This window comes from Peromyscus californicus, unplaced genomic scaffold (assembly GCF_007827085.1).
Source record: "Peromyscus californicus insignis strain IS unplaced genomic scaffold, ASM782708v3 Scaffold_3__1_contigs__length_106647218, whole genome shotgun sequence".
Taxonomy (NCBI): domain Eukaryota; kingdom Metazoa; phylum Chordata; class Mammalia; order Rodentia; family Cricetidae; genus Peromyscus; species Peromyscus californicus.
Genome location: NW_026294551.1, coordinates 25,684,167 through 25,703,557, shown reverse-complemented (window position 1 = coordinate 25,703,557; position 19,391 = coordinate 25,684,167). Strand labels below are relative to the sequence as shown.

The window sequence follows — 19,391 nt, the reverse complement described above, 5'->3', positions numbered from 1 at the left end:
ACAGGAGGATCACCGTGAGCTCTTCGAAGCCATCCTGGGTTGCAATGTGAGAACCTGTCATAAGTAAGTAAGTAAAGGGGGAAGAGAGCGGGTGTGTGCGTGGGCACCAGCCCATGATGGCGGCTCTCACGCGGAGGACCTTGTCAAGCGCTCAGCCTAAGCCCTCCCCATGTACCAGGTTGATTCATATGAAATTGCTAGTGTTTGGCTGATCTTGACCTGGAAAGAATGGCAACGTCACATACTAGCTCCTACTTATGCCTTTAACACTTGAACAAACCTAGAAATGGGGAGTGTGAAAATGCAAAGATATATCAAGAGTCCTCTCTCTCCTGGGCTCCCAGCCCACCCAGCCCAGCCTCGGCCTCGATCTCACCCTCCCTTCCCCCAGGTGCTGAGCAACACAGGCTGATGGACTCTTTGGTCACAAGACACCTTTGGTCACACGTGGCAGCATGAACCATCAGCCAGAGTGCTGAGGAGCAGACATACTCTAACTTAGTTTAACCCTAAGTGAGGTCATGTTCGGTTCCTAACAGTTATCCCCCAAAACAAGAGCGAGGGACCAGCAAACCTCCATCCACACACCCACTCCCACCAGCCACAGAAGCAGGACAGACTCACCAGTTTCATGTTTATTTTCAGAAAGTGATGAAAACAAAAGAAATACATCCAGACATCACTCTCTCTACAATAAATAGCCTCCCCATCCCAAAGAAATAAAAAAGGAAAAAGCGTGTGTACACACCAGTTCAAAGTGACCTCTCTCGGTGAAATGTGCACCCTTCCAACCCCTTCCTCTGCACCCAATCTCTTGTCTCCTTGCAGGTGGACCCAGTCCACCCAAAGTCACCTGAGTCCTCTCTCGGTTCCTGCTTGGCTGGCTGTTATAAAAATCCACGGAACACAGACGAGAGAAACTAACAGTTCGAAGTTGCTCTGCAGGGGACGGGGTAATGTCTCCAGTCCTGGCCTCTCCCCACCCTCCCGCCAGAAGCCATGAAGTCCCTCTGGGGCCAAAACTTTCTGGAGTCCATTTTCCATCCTCCATGGAACCATCGGTCAGAAGCAGCACCAGGTACGTGACTGTAGTTCGGGCAGAGGAAAGGGCAGGGGACATTCCTGTTACATTTCCTTGTGGGCCAGGAAGCAACACGTGAAGCCCAGAATCCTTCTTGCACCTGCCCTTCCCCAACCAATCACTACATGGGGAAGGGATGGTTGGGGGCTTCTCGGCCCCGTGTCTGTTTTCTAAGTTAGTTGGCGCCCTCCAACCCAGTGGTATCTTCTCAGTTGGGAAAATAGTTATAAAAGTGGCCATCGGTTTCCTTATCAAAAGGAGAAGGGGCCCCAGCAGGAGAGGGGCTGTCACCACTGGAAGGATAGGGGGATATCCGTCTCCTCTTAGACTCTCCTTCGCCTAGTCCTGAGTCGCTGGGCTCCTGCCGGAGAGGGGTGACCTCAGTCCACAGCGAGGGGGAGCCCTGTTCCTCTGGCCCCCGGCCGTCTGAGGATCCCAGGCCAGGGTCCATGGGCAGAGTTCGCATGGGGCGGAACCAGCCCGCTGGGCTCATCTTGGGAGGGTACTGGGGGGCCACAGGCCAGCCAGCTCCGTGTGCCAGGACTTCTTGGCCGCGGTAGTAGGGCACAGTGGGTCCAGGGGCAGAGGGCAGGAATGTGGGCTTCATGCTCACTGCTCGGAACTCGGCTTCATAACTGTGTTCCCGAGGTGTCCCCAGCCAGTAAGGCTGTGAGACCATATCCTTGGGCTGGCCGGGAAGGTCGGGATAGAAACGGCTGGGAACCGGATACTGGTTGGATAGAAGAGGCGAGTAGGGGTCTCCCCCAAGCAGTTGACAGTTGGGTCCAGGTGGAGAGGGGACACTGGTGTCAACAGATGCGTACATGCTAAAAACAAAACAACAACAACAACAAAACCAAACAGAAAATGAGAACACAAGTCACAGACATATCTCTTCCTTCCCTGTTCCTCCCTCCCTGGCCTGCCTGCGCCCCAGACCCCCAAAGCAGAGACAGGACATGCTGGCCACTGATCTACAGTCCCATCTCAGAGAGCCCAAAGGCGAGTCGAATCCAGTGTACTTACGACTCAAAGTTCTCCCGGAATCCTTTGGCAAAGGGGTTGTTGTCGATTTTCAGCTGAGTGATCTAGAGAGGGGAAACAGAGTTGCTTGAGTCTGAGGCTCAGGGACTCCCGCCCCCGACAAGAAGGCTGAGATGGTCCCCTAGCAAATGCCTGTCCCCAGGCCCCTGTTGCCCCAGCCCTCACCTCGGCATTCTGGTAAGCAGTCACTGCAATGAACTGGGTCTCTTGGAAAGTAAAGATGTGTGTGTTAGAAGCATTGCAGACGGCCTCCGGCTCTCCCTCATTGACCTCCACGATGTGCAGCCGGGGCTGGTACTTATGGAGGGACTGCAGGACAATCATCTGGAGAGGGAGTGAGGTGATGTCAGGGTCGTGGAAGGAGCTGGAAGTTTCCTCCTGACCCCATTGTGGTCTCATGACTGGATCCATTCACCCACCGGTGACTACTAGCCCTACAGTGGGACTAGAAAGAATGCTTGAGGACATCTTGTGCCCTTCACCCACCCTGCACCATGCAACTTCTCTTAGGGGCACCTATTCCAGCCTCTTGTGACTTTCTTGATCCTTCATGTCGGTGAGACCAAGGTGCTAGCGCTAGAGGCCATATGTGCACATGCGTGCCTCTGGGTGCTCGTGTGTAAGCAAGTACAGATGGAGGCCGGGGGACAACCTCAGTCACCACCCACTTTTTTAAAGACAGGGTCTCTCACACAGGCTTGGAACTCACCAAGGAGGCTGGCTGGCCAGTGAGCCCTAGGGATCCACCTGTCTCTGCCTCCCCAGGGCTAACGTTACCGGTTCATGCCATTACAGCCAGCTTTTCTTTCCTTTGTTTAACACGAACGGGGGCTAGGGATGAGACTCAGGTCCTTGTCTTTGCAAGGCAAATGCTTTACCAACTGAACTCTCTCTCCAGCTCAAGATTTAAAAAAAAAAACAGGATTGGGTGTCGGGCAGTGGTGGAGCATGCCTTTAATCCCAGCACTCAGGAGGCAGAGGCAGGAGGATCTGTGAGTCTGAGGCCAGCCTGGTCTACAGAGCTGAGTTCCAGGACAGTCAGAAGCACACAGAGAAAGCCTGCCTCGGGGAAAAGACTGTAACAACAAAACCAGGATTGAGGCTGTAGGGGTGGCTCGGGCGGCCAAGGCACTTGCTGCCAACCTCGGCAACCTGACTTTGACCCCTGGGAGCCACATGATGGAAGAACAGACAACCCCAGCAAGTTGTCCTCCGACCTCCACAAACACAGCATAGCACTGGTGCACCCCCACAACAAAATCAATAAATCTGTTCAAAACAAAACAAAACAAAAAACCTCGATTGTTCAATGTGAGGATACTTTGTATCCACTAGCTGGGACACTGGGACCCACCAAGGTTACAAATCATGATCTGATGAAAAAGCCCCCCAGGCTGGTTTGGCCTGTGCTGACCCGAGAGTAAGCCCTGCCAAAGATCCAGTGTCCTCCCTTCTCACTGTCTTCCCAAGGTGAATAGGAAAGAGCCAGAGTTCGGAGAGGAAGCAAAGGTATGGGGCGGAGAGTAGCTCAACTAATAGGATGCTTGTCTAGCACGCACCAGTCCCCGGATGCATATCCAGAACCACATAAACCAGGCATGGTGGTACATGCCCGAAATCTCAGCACTCAGGAGCTAGTGGCAGAAGGATCAGAAGTTCAAGGTCATCCTTGGCTGTGTAGGGAGGAGAGGAGAGGAGAGGGGAGCAGAGGAGAGGGGAGGGGAGGGGAGGAGAGGGGAGGGGAGGAGAGGGGAGGAGAGAGGGGGAGGGGAGGGGAGGAGAGGGGAGGGGAGGAGAGGGGAGGAGAGAGGAGAGGAGAGGGGAGGAGAGGGGAGGGGAGGAGAGAGGAGAGGAGGAGAGGGGACTCCAACAGTGCAGAGGGGTCGTAGGAAGTGTCAGAGGAGAGGGTCTCAGATTCAGGGGCAGGTGGGGCTGACAGTCCTACCTGGGTCACGTTGTTGGAAGCCCCCTTGTTGTTGGTGAGCTTTAGTTTTCCAAACGAAACTTCCTGGCGCATCCAGTGGGCTCCGGTGTTGGGGGAGTCTGGGTGGACGTATAAACGGTTTCCTGTGGACAGTTAACCTTATTGCCAAGCAGCCCTTGAACAGCCCCTGGAGATGGGGGATTTTGCTTGTGCTGAGAGGAAGGTGAGAAGGATGCAGGGGAGGGCCACTGAGAGCAGAGGACTGAGCAGACTGTCCTCTGCTAAGTTAGAGAAGAGTTGACGAGCCGAAGGAAGGTTGAGGTGGGCATAGGCTATAGAACTCAATCTTTCGCCTCAGGGGCAAGAGCTTGAGCAATCCACCAGGGGGCGCCCAGCCCGGGAGGAAAAGCATGCCCACCGCTCCGAAAGGGGGTCGTACCTGGCATGCTTCCTTCCGCCTTGCCACACTGCACCCACTTGCCACTCTGGTACCGCCAGTGGTGCTGGTCCACCAAGACCACATCCACAAACATCCTGTAATGGCTTGTGGGCTCCAGTCCAGCCACAGTAAAAGAGAGGAATGGGAACATGCGCCTGTGGGGAACAGAGAAGCCCCAGGGTCCATCAGCCCCGTGGCCAGTCACCGGTGTGCACGCGGTGTGCTGCCGCCAGCCTCCACCTGTCCAAGAGCCAACTGGCAAGCGAACCCCAAGTTAGCTTGTCAGTTGTTAAATGCAGATAGAACCAAAAATTAGTTTGTAGGGCTAGAGAGATGACTCAGCGGGTAAGAGCACATATTGGTCCGACCTCAGTTCTCAGCGTCCACATCAGGCGGCTCACAAGGGCCTATAACTCCAGCTCCAAGGTGATCCAATGCCTCTGGCCTCCACAGACGCCTGCATGCACAGACACACATAGACGCACATAGAAGCACACACAGGCACACAGAGGCACATGCAGGCATACACACACACACACACACACACACACACACAGAGGCACACACACATAGGCACACACAGAAATTATTAAAAATAAATCTTTTTAAAAATTGCCGGGTGGTGGTGGCGCACGCCTTTAATCCCAGCACTCGGGAGGCAGAGCCAGGCGGATCTCTGTGAGTTCGAGGCCAGCCTGGGCTATCAAGTGAGTCCCAGGAAAGGCGCAAAGCTACACAGAGAAACCCTGTCTCGAAAAAAAAAAAAAAAAAAAATTAAATTGTACTAGCTGAGTATGGTGGCACACACCTTTAATCCCAGTACTTAGGAAGCAGAGGCAGGAGGATCTCTGAGTTGGAGGCCAGCTTGGTCTACAGAGTGAGTTCCAGGACAGCCAGGGCTGCACAGAAAAACCTTGTCTCAAAAAACACAAAACAAAAATTAAAGTGTACAAACTTAACAATTACGTACATTTTACAAAGCCACGGCGTTCACTCCTCAAGTCTCCTTCCGTCCTCTGCCTTTGCTGTACTGTGGCCTGAGCTTGAGGTTATTTGTGTCTGTTGTATGAGGTAGCAGAGGAAAGACAGCTGTGCATCTTCCCCTGCTCTGTGTTCAGCCCTGTCATGTTGGTAGCTTGGAATCAACCACAGTGAGCGCATTTACACCCTGGGAATCGGCAGACACTATAAATCAGTGCCTGTCTTTTTGTAGGGCTGGTGACTGTTGATGTGTGCCTGTCAAACACTGAGCTACATCCCACCCTGTAGACTCTTGAGAATGCTTTCCTCTCAAAAGATCAGTGACTAGATATTTATCTGGAAACCACCATCTCTAACATTAAGATGCTTCCTGTGTGGGCCAAAGGCACCAGCCAGCTCTCCAGAGATGGTTCCCAGAAGGGCTAGGCCTCAGCTCCACGTCTCCACGGTGACGCTTCCACTCTGTGCAGTGCACTGACGCCGTAATCACTGACCGGCCCTCCCTGCCCCCCACATCTACAGAACGGCCCGCCCCAAGCCTGGGTCTTCAGAAACTCAGCAACACCCCAGGAGTCCAGAAGGCTCTAATTATCCTTGTGCTTAAAGTCTTGGGTCCCAGCAAAAGAAAAGTTAGTGCGTTGGATCCTGCACCGTCCCCACCGCTCTGGAGTAAGAGTCGGAAAAGGAAGCCCTCTCTTGCAATGGCCTCCCCACCACTTCCACCAGCACTGCCCCTACTATCGCGATCATTACAACCACCACCCCCACTATCATGACCGCCATCACCCTCACCGCTATCTCCACCATCACCTTACACCGTCTCCACCATCGCAACCTCCAGCGCTGCTACATCACCACTTCCACAATCAGCATCGTCACCATTACCTCTCCACGATGACAACCGCTCTCTCTCCAGCCATCACCTATCTCCACCACCTCCGCCATCGCCGCCATCACTCCAGCCACAATCTTAACCATCCAACAATTTCACCATATCTTCTGACTCTCAAGCCACCACCTCCATCAAAGCCACCATCACTCAGCGATCATCGCCACCATCGCTCTAAGCACCACACCCACTGTCTCCATCATAGCTATGGCCACTGCCTTCTTGTCTGCCGTCACAGCGTCACGACTTTCATCACTGCCATCACTACCACTGGCCTTCCGTCACCACCACCATCCAATCTCCAACCATACCACCACCGTCTCTTCCATCCACTTTAAGCGGCCGGCTCAGAGCCATCACCAGTTCCAATGGCTGAGCTCCTTCTTCACGCCCCAGCAGATAGAGCAGGGTTGTCAGAACAGCAGTGGCAAATCGTCATTGGATGTCCTTTCACTCCCACATCCCTCCTCCCAGGGGGCCATATAGGATAGGAAAGCACTGGTCTCTCAATCAAGAAACCTACACACTAGACTAGCCTTGAACTCACATTATAGAGAAGGATGACTTTGAACTTCTGGTCTACCTGTTTCAACTTCCAAAATGCTTGGATTACAGGTGTGCACCACTATACCCAGCTTGTGTAGTGCTAGGAATCCACCCAAGACTTAAGGAATTCGAGACAAGAATCCTACCAACTTAGCTACAAATCTAGCCCAAGAAGTAAGTATTGAAAAACTGTGGGAGGCCAGGTGGCGGCGGCGGCGCACGCCTTTAATCCTAGCACTCAGGAGGCAGAGGTAGGTGGATCTCTGTGAGTTCGGGCTAGCCTGGTCTACAGAGTGAGATCCAGGACAGGCACCAAAACTACACGGAGAAACCCTGTCTCGAAAAACCAAAAAAAAAAAAAAGAAAGAAAGAAAAAAGAAAAAAAACTGCGGGGGGGGGGGGGGGGGGGGAAATATTTTCAATCCATTTCTCTCACTAACTCATTGTAAGGTCACTCAGATCACAGTCTCTAAAGCCGGAGAGATGGCTCAGAGTGGTTAAGAGCACCTGCTCTTCCAGCGGATGCAGACTTGGTTCCCAGCACCACATCAGGCAGCTCGCAAGTGTTTGCCATCCCAGTTCCGGGGCATTCACCAGTCCATGGCCTACATGCATGTGGCACATAAACTCACAAAAGCACACATACACGTAAATAACAATAAATGAGTTCGAGGCTAGCCTGTTCTACAGAGTGAGTTCTAGGATAGCCAGGACGGTACACAGAGAAACCCTGTCTCAAAAGACAAAACAAAAAATTAATTAATTAATTTTAAAAAATAGGGAGCAGGGTGCGGTGGCTCATATCTTTATTTTATTTTACTTTATTTTTGAAACAGGGTTTCACTATGTAGCTCTGGCTGTCTTGGAACTCGCTATGCAGACTGGGCTGGCCTCAGACACACAAAGATCCACCTGCCACACCTGGCTTGGCACTCGACTTTAATCTCAGTGCTTTGAAGGCAGAGGCAAGTGGATCTCTGTGAGTCTGAGGCCAGCCTAGTCTACATATCAAGTTTCAGGACAGCCAGAGCTACATAATAGAAAGACCTTGTCTTAAAAGGGGAGGGGGGGGCGCTGGAGAGATGGCTCATCAAAAAAGAGCACTAACTGCTTCTCTAGACGACCTGGATTTAATTCTCAGCACCCATGTGATGACCCACAGCCACCTGTAAGACCAGTTCCAGGGGGTCCAATACTCTCTCAGGTATTAGGCATGCATGTGGCGCACATAACATCCATATACATATGGTTCACGTTCATATATGCTGACATAACATCCATTCTATATATTCCAGGCATGGGTGGCGCACAACTTTAACCTCAGCACTCAAGGAGTGCTTCTCATATTGTGACCAGTTCTCATTCCAACTTCCTATTCTAAAGAAATAGAAAGGTATATCTTTTTTGGTAGTGCTAAGTATAGAATCTGGGGCCCTGTGCATGCTAGGTAAATGCTCTACCACTAAGCCACATCCCCAGCCTCAGAACATGTTTAGCAATCCTCTATTTATACACTAGCCAGTTCATCAAGCAGTCCTTTGAGATATAAAATGTTCCTCAAAACTTTAAACTGGAAGACACTGAGGCTTGTAGATAGATGTTGATGACAGTCCCATGTAACTGTCCCTCTGTCCCTCTGTCCTGTTCTTATCCTCCTAGTGAGTGACAAGAGACACAGGAAGATTGTGGGTGAAGCCAAGGAGATGGGAAGTCTTAGTTCCACTTAAAAAGATGGTGAGATGTTGCGCAATCATGAGGACCTGAGTTCTCACTATCCACATTACAAGAGGAGGAAGAGAAGCCTTACATGGTGGCATAAGCCTATAATCCAAGGACTGGGGAGGCAGAGACATTTAGATTCTTGGGGTCTGCCAGCCAGTCTAGCCTACTTGATGAACTCTAGGCTAGTGAAGGACCCTGTCTCAAAAAAATAATAAGCCAAACGTGGTGGCGCACGCCTTTAATCGCAGAACTTGGGAGGCAGAGGCAGATGGATCATTGTGAGTTTGAGGCCAGCCTGGGCTACATAAAGAGTTCCAGGACAGCGAGGGCTACATAGAGAGATTCTGTTTCAAGGAAGGAAGGGAGGAAGGAAGGACGGAAAGGAAACAGAGAGGATGATGACTGAGGAATGACCTGCTAGGTTAACCAATGGCCTCCACACACGTGTACACACCTGTACATGTAAACACACACACACACACACACACACACACACACACACACACGGCTAACACTACAGTAGAATCCCAAAATAACTCCCTGATTACATATCCCTTTGCTGGGAAGGAAGCAGTAGTGGGACTGGATGTGGTACCATATCCACCTCTGTAAAATTACTTGTCACACCACCTTCAGGGGACAGAGTCATGACCCCATAACTCTCTGCTGCTCCAAGGGCTAACTCATCTAGAGATGATTTGAAGGGTTGTAGGACATGGCTGGGGACAGAGTGAGTTCCAAGCCAGTCAGGGCTACACAGTGAGACCTTGCTTCCTAAAACAAAACAGTGACCCCTTTCAGACATCGACCAACTTTCTGTAGGGCTGACTGGCTATGTCTTCCTCGGAGCAGGTAAAGAACAGCTCTGCATTTCTGTGTAGCCATTTGCAAGTGACTGTGTGATTCCTAGTCCATGAGTCCAGACTTGGGAGGAGGGGGGAAGAGGTCTCTGGATGCCTGAGAACATTTTGCATTCTGTAAGTATAAGACATTGCCCAAATATTTTCTGAGGTCACAACAGTAGTTGTCTCTGAGAGGATAATTTTTCAATAGCTGCCTCAGCATTGGATGGTACACAGTTAAAAATACTTTTTTTTTTTACTTATTTACTGGAGAGGGCGTGACACTCTTGGGGAAGATGACTTGTGGAAGTTGGTCCTCTCCTTCTACCATCTGGGGGTTTCAGGTTTAGAACTCGGGTTATCAGCCTTGGGAGCAAGCAGCTTTATTCACCGAATCATTTTGCTAGCTCGATATCATCCATTTTGTGAACATTTTGTTACAACAACAACAACAAACTATTCTGCTTTTTTTTTTTTTGTTTGTTTGTTTTTTGTTTTTCGAGACAGGATTTCTCTGTGTAGTTTTGGAGCCTTTCCTGGAACTCCCTCTGTAGACCAGGCTGGCCTCAAACTCACAAAGATCCGCCTGCCTCTGCCTCCTGAGTGCTGGGATTAGAGGTGTGCACCACCATTGCCAGGCCTATTTTGCTTATTTTTTTAAGAAAGGGTCTCAATATGAAGCCCAGGTTAGCTTTTTTTTTTTTTTTTTTTTGGTTTTTCGAGACAGGGTTTCTCTGTGTAGCTTTGCGCCTTTCCTGGAACTCACTTGGTAGCCCAGACTGGCCTCGAACTCACAAAGATCTGCCTGCCTCTGCCTCCCGAGTGCTGGGATTAAAGGCGTGCACCACCACCGCCTGGCCAGGTTAGCTTTGAACTTAACAATTTTCCTATGTCTGAGTGCTGTGATCACATACACACACCATGGGTGTGCCCAGATTTTAAAATAAGTGGTGTGGTTTTGTTTTGTTTTGTTTTGTTTGTTTTTTGTTTTTTTTTTTAGATCTGAAAAGTTGAACTAGGAATGTAACTCAGCATAAGAGTGCTTGCCTAGCACCCATGAGACCCTGGGTTCAATATCGCACCACCAACAATAAAAATTTAGGAACTGGAGAGGTGGCTCAGCAGTTAAAAACACTTGTTCTGGGCTGGAGAGATGGCTCAGTGGTTAAGAGCACCAACTGCTCTTCCAGAGGTCCTGAGTTCAATTCCCAGCAACCACATGGTGGCTCACAACCACTTGTAATGAAATCTGGTGCCCTCTTCTGGCCTGCAGGGACACATGCAGGCAGAAAACTGTATACATAATAAATAAATAAATAATTAAATAGATAAATAAATAAATAAATAAATAAATAAAAACAAAAAACACTTGTTCTTACAGAGGACCAGGGTTCAATTCCTAGCACCCACATGGTGGCTCACAAGCATTCCAATATCCTCTTTCTGACGTCTGAGGGTACCAGCCATGCACACGACTCATAGACATACATACATGTGAAGAAAACACTCATGCACATAAATAAAATAAATCTAAATGAAAACAATCTAAAAGGTTAGTGGGATATAATGGCTCCCACCTATAATCCCAGCACTTAGGAGGCTGAGGAAGAAACTGTGCCTGTCCCAGGGCAGGGCAGCCTGGACACAGGGAGCTCCCGGCTAGCTACAGAGTGAGCCTCTGTCTCAAAAATAAAATAAAGCCGGCTGGCTGGTGGTGGTACTGGTCCTTATTCCCAGCACTCCAGAGGCAGAATCAGTTGGATCTGCGAGTTCAAGCCCAGCCTGGTCTACAGACTGAGGTCCAGGACAGCTAAGGCTATTACACAGAGAAACCCTGTCTCAAGCCCCCTCCCAAAATAATCATTAAATAATAATAATAAAAGTAAAAGGCTAGAGAGATGACTCAGTGGTTAAGGATACTTTCTGCTCTTGCAGGGGACCTGGGTTTGATTCTATATGAGTTCATAACGGCCTGTAATTCCAGTTCCAGGAGCTCTGACCTCCAACCTCCATAGGTTCCCTCACACACGTAGTTAGTATATATGCATACACTCACTCACATACACACACACACACACACATACACACTCACTCACATACACACACACACACATACATACACCCATAAAAATTACATAAGATGTTGGGGTTGGGGATTTAGCTCAGTGGTAGAGTGCTTGCCTAGCAAGCACAAGGCCCTAGGTTCGGTCCTCAGCTCCGGAAAAAAAAAAAAAAGAAAAAGAAAAAAGAAAAAAATTATATAGATATTTAAAAATTAAAATATTAAGTTAAAACATTAATTACAAGTTGAGGGTTGGGAATACGGAGCAAGGAAAATAACGGTGGCTGTGGCGTGACCTCACGCGAAGCCGAACACGAAGCCGAAATTGCTTTCCCGCCCTGGCTTCACATTACGGCAAACTGAGATGCTTAACAACAACTCTCCCCAAAGTGATCTTAATTATAATAATCAACCAATCACACTCAGAGAAAGCGGGGATTACCGGCAATTAATACCCACCCACACGCCCACGGAGACCCGGCCTCTCTCCCTTACTAGAATATCTGCTATCAGCTGTTTGTATTTACCACCCCATTCACAACAACACTGCACACAGAAACACTGGCCCGGCCTGTAGGCAGCACTCCCAGGTTGCTCCATCTCCAAAAATACACAAAAGGGACCCCAGAGTCTCCTTTTTTTTCTTTTTCTTTTTTTTTTGTTTTGTTTTGTTTTGTTTTCGAGACAGGGTTTCTCAATGTAGTTTTGGTGCCTGTCCTGGATCTCACTCTGTAGACCAGGCTGGCCTTGAATTCACAGAGATGCACCTGGCTCTGCCTCCCAACTGCTGGGATTAAAGGCGTGCGCCACAGCCACCAGGCTTCTTTTGTCTTTTTAAAATACTGCCTTTAGCAGTGGTGGCACATGCCTTTAATCCCAGCACTCAGGAGGCAGAAGCAGGTGGATCTTTGAGTTCAAGCCAGCCTGGTCTACAGAGTGAGTTCCAGGACAGCCAGGGCTACACAGAGAAACCCTGTCTTGAAAAAACAAACAAAAAGAAAGAAACAAAGAAAAAAGAAAAGCCTTACATTCTACTATCTTTATTTTGTAGGTGTGTGTTCGTCTGTGGGTGCACATGGGCACGGAGAGATCAGAGGGCAACCTGCAAGAGCCGGTGCTCTCCTTCCGTGTTGGTCCAGGGGTCTGAACTCAGGCCATCAGGATGGTCAGGAAGCTCCTTTACTGCTGAGCTGTCTCTCTAGCCCGCCCCAAATGCTTGCGAGTCCATTTCCCTCTCTGAGCCCCCACTTGAGTGCCTGCATCTTCATCACACCAGGCATCATCCACCTCTCCCCACTCATAATCTAATGCCACAATGCTACTGAGCCACACCAGTAGGTGGGTCCAGGGTGGGTGGGAGAGGAGGGACCAGGGACCCGGTGAGTCAGCCAGGAGGAAAGGCTGAGGGGCTGTGGGTGGGTCTGGGATGGAAGAATTTTTCAAAAAGAAAGAAGGTCTGTGGGTGATGTGGTGGTGACTCGCAGGTCATTGGAACCACAGAGGGACAGGCCAGCCTGCCAAAGGAGGAGGACAGAAAGGAAGCTGCCCTGAGCCCCAAACTCTACAGCAAAAGGAAACAGCCATGGGCTGGCCCGCTCACCGAAGCTCAAGCTGAGAAGACAGCAGAGGCCGTGGGGCTTGGGAGGGCTGAGTTTTCATGGTGGTGTGTCCTGTCTTCTTCCCAGGATGGAGCCCCTGGGAACCTGATCCGAGGGGAGGCATCAAAGGAGAACAGCCACTGCCCCCAACCACCAGGAACCCGGATCTAAAGTGTGAGGACCGCCACACACATGATGCAAGCAGACTCTTAGGAAACACTCAGAAGGCATTTAGGGATTTCTTTTTCAGTTTTGATGATGGTATTTTATTATTTATTCGTTTGTTTGTTTGTCTGTTTATTTATTCATTTGTTTGTTTATTTATTTATTGGTGTGTGTGTTTGTGTGTGTGTGTGTACATGTATGCATGTATGTGCATGTCCATGTAGAAGCCAGAGCCAGAGGACAGCCTGGGGTGTCATTTCTCAGGCACTATCATTTATTTATTTATTTACTTATTTGGTTTTTCAAGACAGGGTTTCTCTGTTTGTTTGTTTGGTTGGTTGGTTGGTTAGTTGGTTGGTTGGTTGGTTGGTTTTTCAAGACAGCTTCTCTGTTTAACAGCCCTGGCTGTCCTGGAACTCACTCTGTAGACCAGGTTGGCGTCGAACTCACAGAGATCCACCTGCCTCTGCCTCCTGAGTGCTGGGATTAAAAATGCCGCCACACTTGGCTCCTGCTTATTTATCTCAATACAAGGTTTTTCACTGGCCTAGAGCTCCCTGATTAGTTTGGCTGCCCAGCCAGCAAGCCCTGGGGATTACAAACACCACTACACCTGGCTAATTGGCTGGTTTTTGTTTTCAAAACAGGGTTTCTCCATGTACCCCACACTATCCTGGAACTCACTCTGTAGACCAGGCTGGCCTTGAACTCATAGAGATCTGCCTGCCTCTGCCTCCCGAGTGCTGGGATTAAAGGCCTGTGCCACAACGCCTAACTGATGTTTTCTTAGCATGGGTTCTGGGGCTCAAACTCCGGTTTCCATATTTATAAAGCAAACACTTCACTCACTAAACAGTCTCTCCAGACTTGGTTTTTTTGTTCTTTCTTTATTTTTCTTTTTTCCTTTTGCAGATGGTGGTGGCACAGTACCCGTGTACCATGGTGCATGTTTGGAGGTCAGAGGACAATTTGTGAGAGGGAGTTCTAGCTTTCAACCATGTAGGTCCTGGGAATCAAGCTCAGGTCAGTAAATGTCAAGCTTGGCAGTAAGTGTCTCTACCCACTGAGCCATTGTGCCAGCCCATTAGTTTTTTAAGTTCCATTTTCAAGCCAAGCATGGTTGCAGTGCACACTTGTAATCCCAGCATTTGGGAGGCTGAAGCAGGTGAAATGAGAATTCCAGGCCAGCCTGGGTGACATGAAGTAAGACCTCGTCTCAACTAAATCAAACAACAAAAATCCGCTTTCAGAGGAACATACAGATTCAAGGCAGGAAGATCACCAATTTCAGGCTAATTTTGATTGCATGGCAAAATCCTATCTCAAGATAACCACAACATGGTGAATGCCTTTAATGGCAACACTCGGGCAGGGCAGGCAGATCTCTGTGAGACTGAGGCCAGTCTGGTCTACAAAGTGAGTTCCAGGACAGCTGAGCCTGAATAGTGAGACCCTCTCTCAAAAACCAAACAAAAACCAATCAAACAAACAAAGTAACCACAGGGGGATAAACAGACCAATACTGAACATTTTTTAAGCTAAGACTGCTACATTTTTCTACTTTTAATTTTAATTTTGTTTTTGCTTTGGGGGTTTGTTTGTTTGTTTTTGGTCTTTTTGGGGGGTTGTTGTTGTTGCTGTTTTTCTTTTTCTTTTTCTTTTTTTTTTCTTTTTTCGGAGCTGAGGACCAAACCCAGGGCCTTTCACTTGCTAGGTAATCGCTCTACCACTGAGCTAAATCCCCACCCCATTCCCTTTTTTTTTTTTTTTTGTTTTTCAAGACAGGGTTTCTCTGTAGTTTTGGTACCTGTCCTGGATCTCACTCTGTAGACCAGGCTGGCCTGAACTCACAGAGATCAGACTGCCTCTGCTTCCCGAGTGCTAGGATCAAAAGCATGTTCCACCATGCCCGGCTTTCTACTTTTTTATAATGGGATTTGTCATGTTAAACCGCTGGTTAAGGTTGTGGCTCAGTACTGGAGTGTCTGTGTCTGCACAGCCTGCACAAGGCCCTGGGCTAAATTTTTAGCATTGAAAAGAAAAGTAAATTAATGTTGGTTCTTTGAGACAGCATGTCAACCAGGCATGATGGCATGTACCTATAATCCTAGCACTGGGGAGGCAGAGATAAAAAGATCTGGAGTTCAAAGGAAGCCTTTGCTACACAGCAGAGAGAAAGAAAGAGAAGAAAAAAAAAACCTCACTATGTAGCACAGGCTAGTTTCCAGTTATGGGTATCACCCCTCTGTGCATTATTACCACAGCTGTCCTAAAAAATATGTCTAGTGTACACTAGGCCCTGGGTTCCAATCACAGCCCTAAAACAAAAAGGGAAAAGGAAAGGAAGAAATCCCAAGTGGTCCAGTGAAAATTCTGCAGTAGGAACACACAGGGGAGGAGGCCATGGGAGTCTAGACAGTGACAGTCAGAGTGCGCCTCTCCTAATGCCTCCCCTAACAGCTCACAGACAGACAGGCCCCAGCCCAGCCCAGCCATCACTAAGTTCTGGCTGATGCTGACCACCCCATCCCATCAGACTGGAGAAGCTGAGGCCTGACAGTGCATTGAGAAGACCTGGCCAGGCCCCAGGACCAGAAGGCTCCTGCTCCTGACACACCGCAAAGCACAGAGTTGGAGGCCCCACCTAGCCTGCTGTGTGAGAGTGTAAGCCACTGGTTATCCTGCGTCTCTCAGTGTTCGTAACTGTGAAATGGGGAGAATGCCTGGCCTGCCTGACCCTCTGTGAAATAATGAAAGCACGCTGGGTGCGCCACAAAAGGCCTTCAGACGGCGTAGGTGGCTGTTTCCACTCATGGCTGGGGAGACTGGAGAAAGAGGAGTAGACAGGTACCATCTGAGCCCTAGTCCCAGCTTTACCAGCTGCGGAACCTCAGAAGAGTCCCTTGCTGTCTCTGGGCCTGTTTCCCTGTCTGTGCAGTGAGAGGCAGGAGTGTCTGCATCCTTCCAGTTCAGACACTCTAGGACTAGAAACCCGGCCAGTGCTGGTGACACCCAGAGACAGGTCTGGGGAGCAGAGAAGAATTATCAGAAGACTTTGGAGACGAAGGGTGGGCCATAAACAAACACATGGTTTATCCTCGGTTCATCCCAGTGAGAAAGAACAAGTCAGCAGCTTGAAACCAGTCGAAGTTAGCAGCTAGGTCCCTCCACCCGCTACAGACATCATCTGGAGGGAATATACTCTAGTAATGCCACTTTGGGACTGAGCAAGAACCCCACCCTTTCAATCTCTCAATTACTTCCTGAGTCTCCATCCCGACACCCCACATCCTAACCCACTAATGGCAAAGAACATTTAGAGCCCTGGCTGGTCCCCACTGCCTCTTCCCAGAAGACACAGAGGGTCCACTCAGGTATTGCATGCTAAATGACCCCTCACAAACTCAAGTTTCTCTTTCTTTCTGCAGCAAAGAGACTCCATCCGGAAGCAGCAGTCTGAGCTGCAAACCTGACTGCTGAGGCAACAGCCCAGGGGAACCCTCCATCTTCTTCCAGGCTGGACTGATGAATAGCTGGGTTAGGACCGGGGCACATTTTTAGGGACCAGCTTCAAAGGGCACAGTTCGGGACTGGACACCAGCTGGCACTGGTTCTGAGTTTGGCCTGTTCAGTGCCTTCATAAGTTTTACTGTCCCTGCCTCTACACAACACACACACTCCTCCCTCTCTCTCTCTCTCTCTCTCTCTCTCTCTCTCTCTCTCTCTCTCTCTCTCTCTCTCTCTCTCTCTCTCTCTCTCTCTCTCTCTCTCTCTCTCTCTCTCTCTCTCTCTCTCTCCAGACATATGATATCAAAGTAAGACCGGAAAAGAAACTTGGCGACCGTTTCTCCATGTCACCAAATCCCAGTCTGTCCCGCCACCCCCCATACACCAAAGCTACCCTGAGCACAGCAGCGCAAAGAAGACACCGAGATCCCAAAAGATCCTGCCCCCAACACTTCGGTTTCCCATACACAGGGACTGAGAGGTGACCAGGATCTGTCAGGCCCAGAATACTCTCTTCCCCGCTGCCCTCTGCGACCACAGGCAAAGAGCAAGTCTGGGACCCTCCGGCCAACTCTTGGTGAAGCAAGAGTCACCCTTTCCTCTGCACCAAAGTAACTTCTAATTGCGCCCACACCGTCAGCTCTGTCCTTTTTTGATCTGACTGTTGGTGTGATACCCTCAGCCTCCGCGGCTCTTCAGAGCTTGCGGCGTCTTCACTGCTATCCTGCTTTCTCGTCTCCTAAGACTGAAGCTCAGACAGCGAACACGAAGACTCAGAAACGTGCAGCTTCAGAATTTGGGGGGGGGGGGAGGAAAGTCCTTGTTCCGGCGGGCCCCGGAGGCCAGACCCCCGCCTGCTCCGCCCTGCGAGCTCGCCGCGCTCTGCGCGCGCCGCACACTCACCGTCCTTGCTTAGTGATGATCATCTCTGTCTGGTGCTGGTTGAACTTGGACCACAACAGGTGGTTGCTGAGCGCGACTCTCAGCTTCCCCGACACCTCCAGCCCCGCGGGCAGTGCGTAGTCCTCTCGCGGCCCTGGGTAGAGCCCGGCACGCGGGTCCGGGGCCGCGTAGCCATCCCCAGGCGGGTAGCCCTCGGCACCCGCGGGCGGCGGGAAGGGTTCGCCCGGTCCAGGGAAGCCGGCCGCCTGGGCCCGGGGCGGGTAGGCGTAGGCGCCGAGGAAGCGGCCCGGGGCGGCAGGCACCAGGGCGCCCCCAGAATAGGGCGTCCCCAGGCTGCCACCTGCACGGCGATCGGTCGGGTCCTGTGCGCCCGGCTCCGGATAGAAGAAGCGATGCTGCTGGTCCGCTCCGGGCCCCCGGCCCTCGTCACTCGGCATCGCCTCGGTGCCGGTCAGCATGTCTCCGCAGCCCGGCTCCACGATGCCCATCCGCGGCGGGCTGGGCGCCTTCCCGCAGCCGTCGAGGAGGCCAGAGGGTGTGGGGGCAGGGGAGACGGGGCGGGGGGTGTCGGGGGTGGAGTCCGGGGGAGGAGAGGAACGCCCCTCGAACCCGGGCTGGGACGCCTGGCCCCCGAGCGCGCGTTGGGGAGACGCGCAGCGGCTCCGGGGTTCCCTCTCCAGCGGACCGCTGTTACTAGCGGCGCGGCGGCCTTCGCTGTGGCTTTATGAAGCTCTTTGGGTCCCCTCACCCCGCCACCTCGGCCCCGCCCCGCCTCGCCCCGCCCCCTCGTGGCTAATACAGCGCGAATTCGCTTTTGGTGAGGACTGAAGCCCCCCCCCCCAGTGGAGACCAGTAAGTCTCTGTGCGCCCCGAATCTGGGAGAGTCAACCTGCCACCTGAAACTCGAGCGGGTTCTCTCCCCAGGAAATTCCGCCCATCCTGGAAGGTACAGCAAAGGCCCTTTCCCCAGATGGGACCATCTGAGCATTCTCACCGCTCTGGCAGGCTCGGAGCTACTTAGACTTCACATATTCAGCAGATATTTGTTGCTGCCTCCTGTATGCCCAGGCTCTGTGACTTTGCACGAAATGTTTGCCTGCTTTCTTTTGGCTAAAGCCCCCTCATCACCACCACCACCACCACCACCCCAGCCGGAGCGATGATGTTTGTCCCTCTAGCCCAAGAGGTGATTTGGAAGCTGTTGGACAACAAGCTCCCAAAAGCATTGCACCCAAAGCAGCCACCGTGGGCTGGGCTGGCTGAAATGCTCCCACAAAAGCTCGTTCACGTGGCGAAGCAGCCAGTTAAAGACACGGGAAGTAGCGCTTCTGGCTGTCAGTGTTCAGAGTCCCGGGGCTGACTCTGCCTGTGATTCGGGTGTGTGGGACCCGGGTAAGTCACTTCCTTTGCCTGAAAGTCAGTCCCTCAGGCCTGATGGGGTAGGCTGGGGGAAATAAACATTCGTATTGGGGGCGGGGGGCTGTGAACCTAACACCAGCGGCTCTGTGTGCTGCATTTTCCATTCTTGAGAGAGGAAGCTAGCAGGCACTCAGAGTTGGTTGATAGCCCAGCACACGCTCTGATGGAGGAGTGTCCTTCCTCCACTGTTCTATTCTGCTAAGGTAAGCCACACGTTTTGAGAAGTATCTCTCTTCTCCCAGTTGAAAATGAACCCCATTGGGAGTTTT

At 50.9% G+C, this 19,391-nt stretch overlaps 1 protein-coding gene across 1 annotated transcript; it reads right to left on the bottom strand.

The window, feature by feature from the left end:
* Positions 1 to 620: 620 nt before the first annotated feature.
* Positions 621 to 18,380, bottom strand: Tbx21 (T-box transcription factor 21). The gene is made up of 6 exons (XM_052757505.1): positions 17,704 to 18,380; positions 4,489 to 4,643; positions 4,071 to 4,192; positions 2,291 to 2,449; positions 2,108 to 2,169; positions 621 to 1,908 (listed from the first exon to the last, which is right to left on the bottom strand). The coding sequence occupies exons 1-6, from the start codon at positions 18,189 to 18,191 to the stop codon at positions 1,290 to 1,292; spliced, it is 1,605 nt and encodes a 534-aa protein (XP_052613465.1). The 5' UTR covers positions 18,192 to 18,380; the 3' UTR covers positions 621 to 1,289.
* Between the last annotated feature and the right edge of the window lie 1,011 nt (positions 18,381 to 19,391).

Bases quoted from the DNA above. Each gene is read 5' to 3' on its own strand.
- Tbx21 (XM_052757505.1), bottom strand. From the start codon at position 18,191: ATGGGCATCGTGGAGCCGGGCTGCGGAGACATGCTGACCGGCACCGAG. The intron at 4,193-4,488 runs GTACGACCCCCT...AACTGTCCACAG, and splicing joins GGCGGAAGGAAGCATGCCAG to GAAACCGTTTATACGTCCAC. The intron at 2,170-2,290 runs GTGAGGGCTGGG...TCCCCTCTCTAG, and splicing joins CTGCTTACCAGAATGCCGAG to ATCACTCAGCTGAAAATCGA.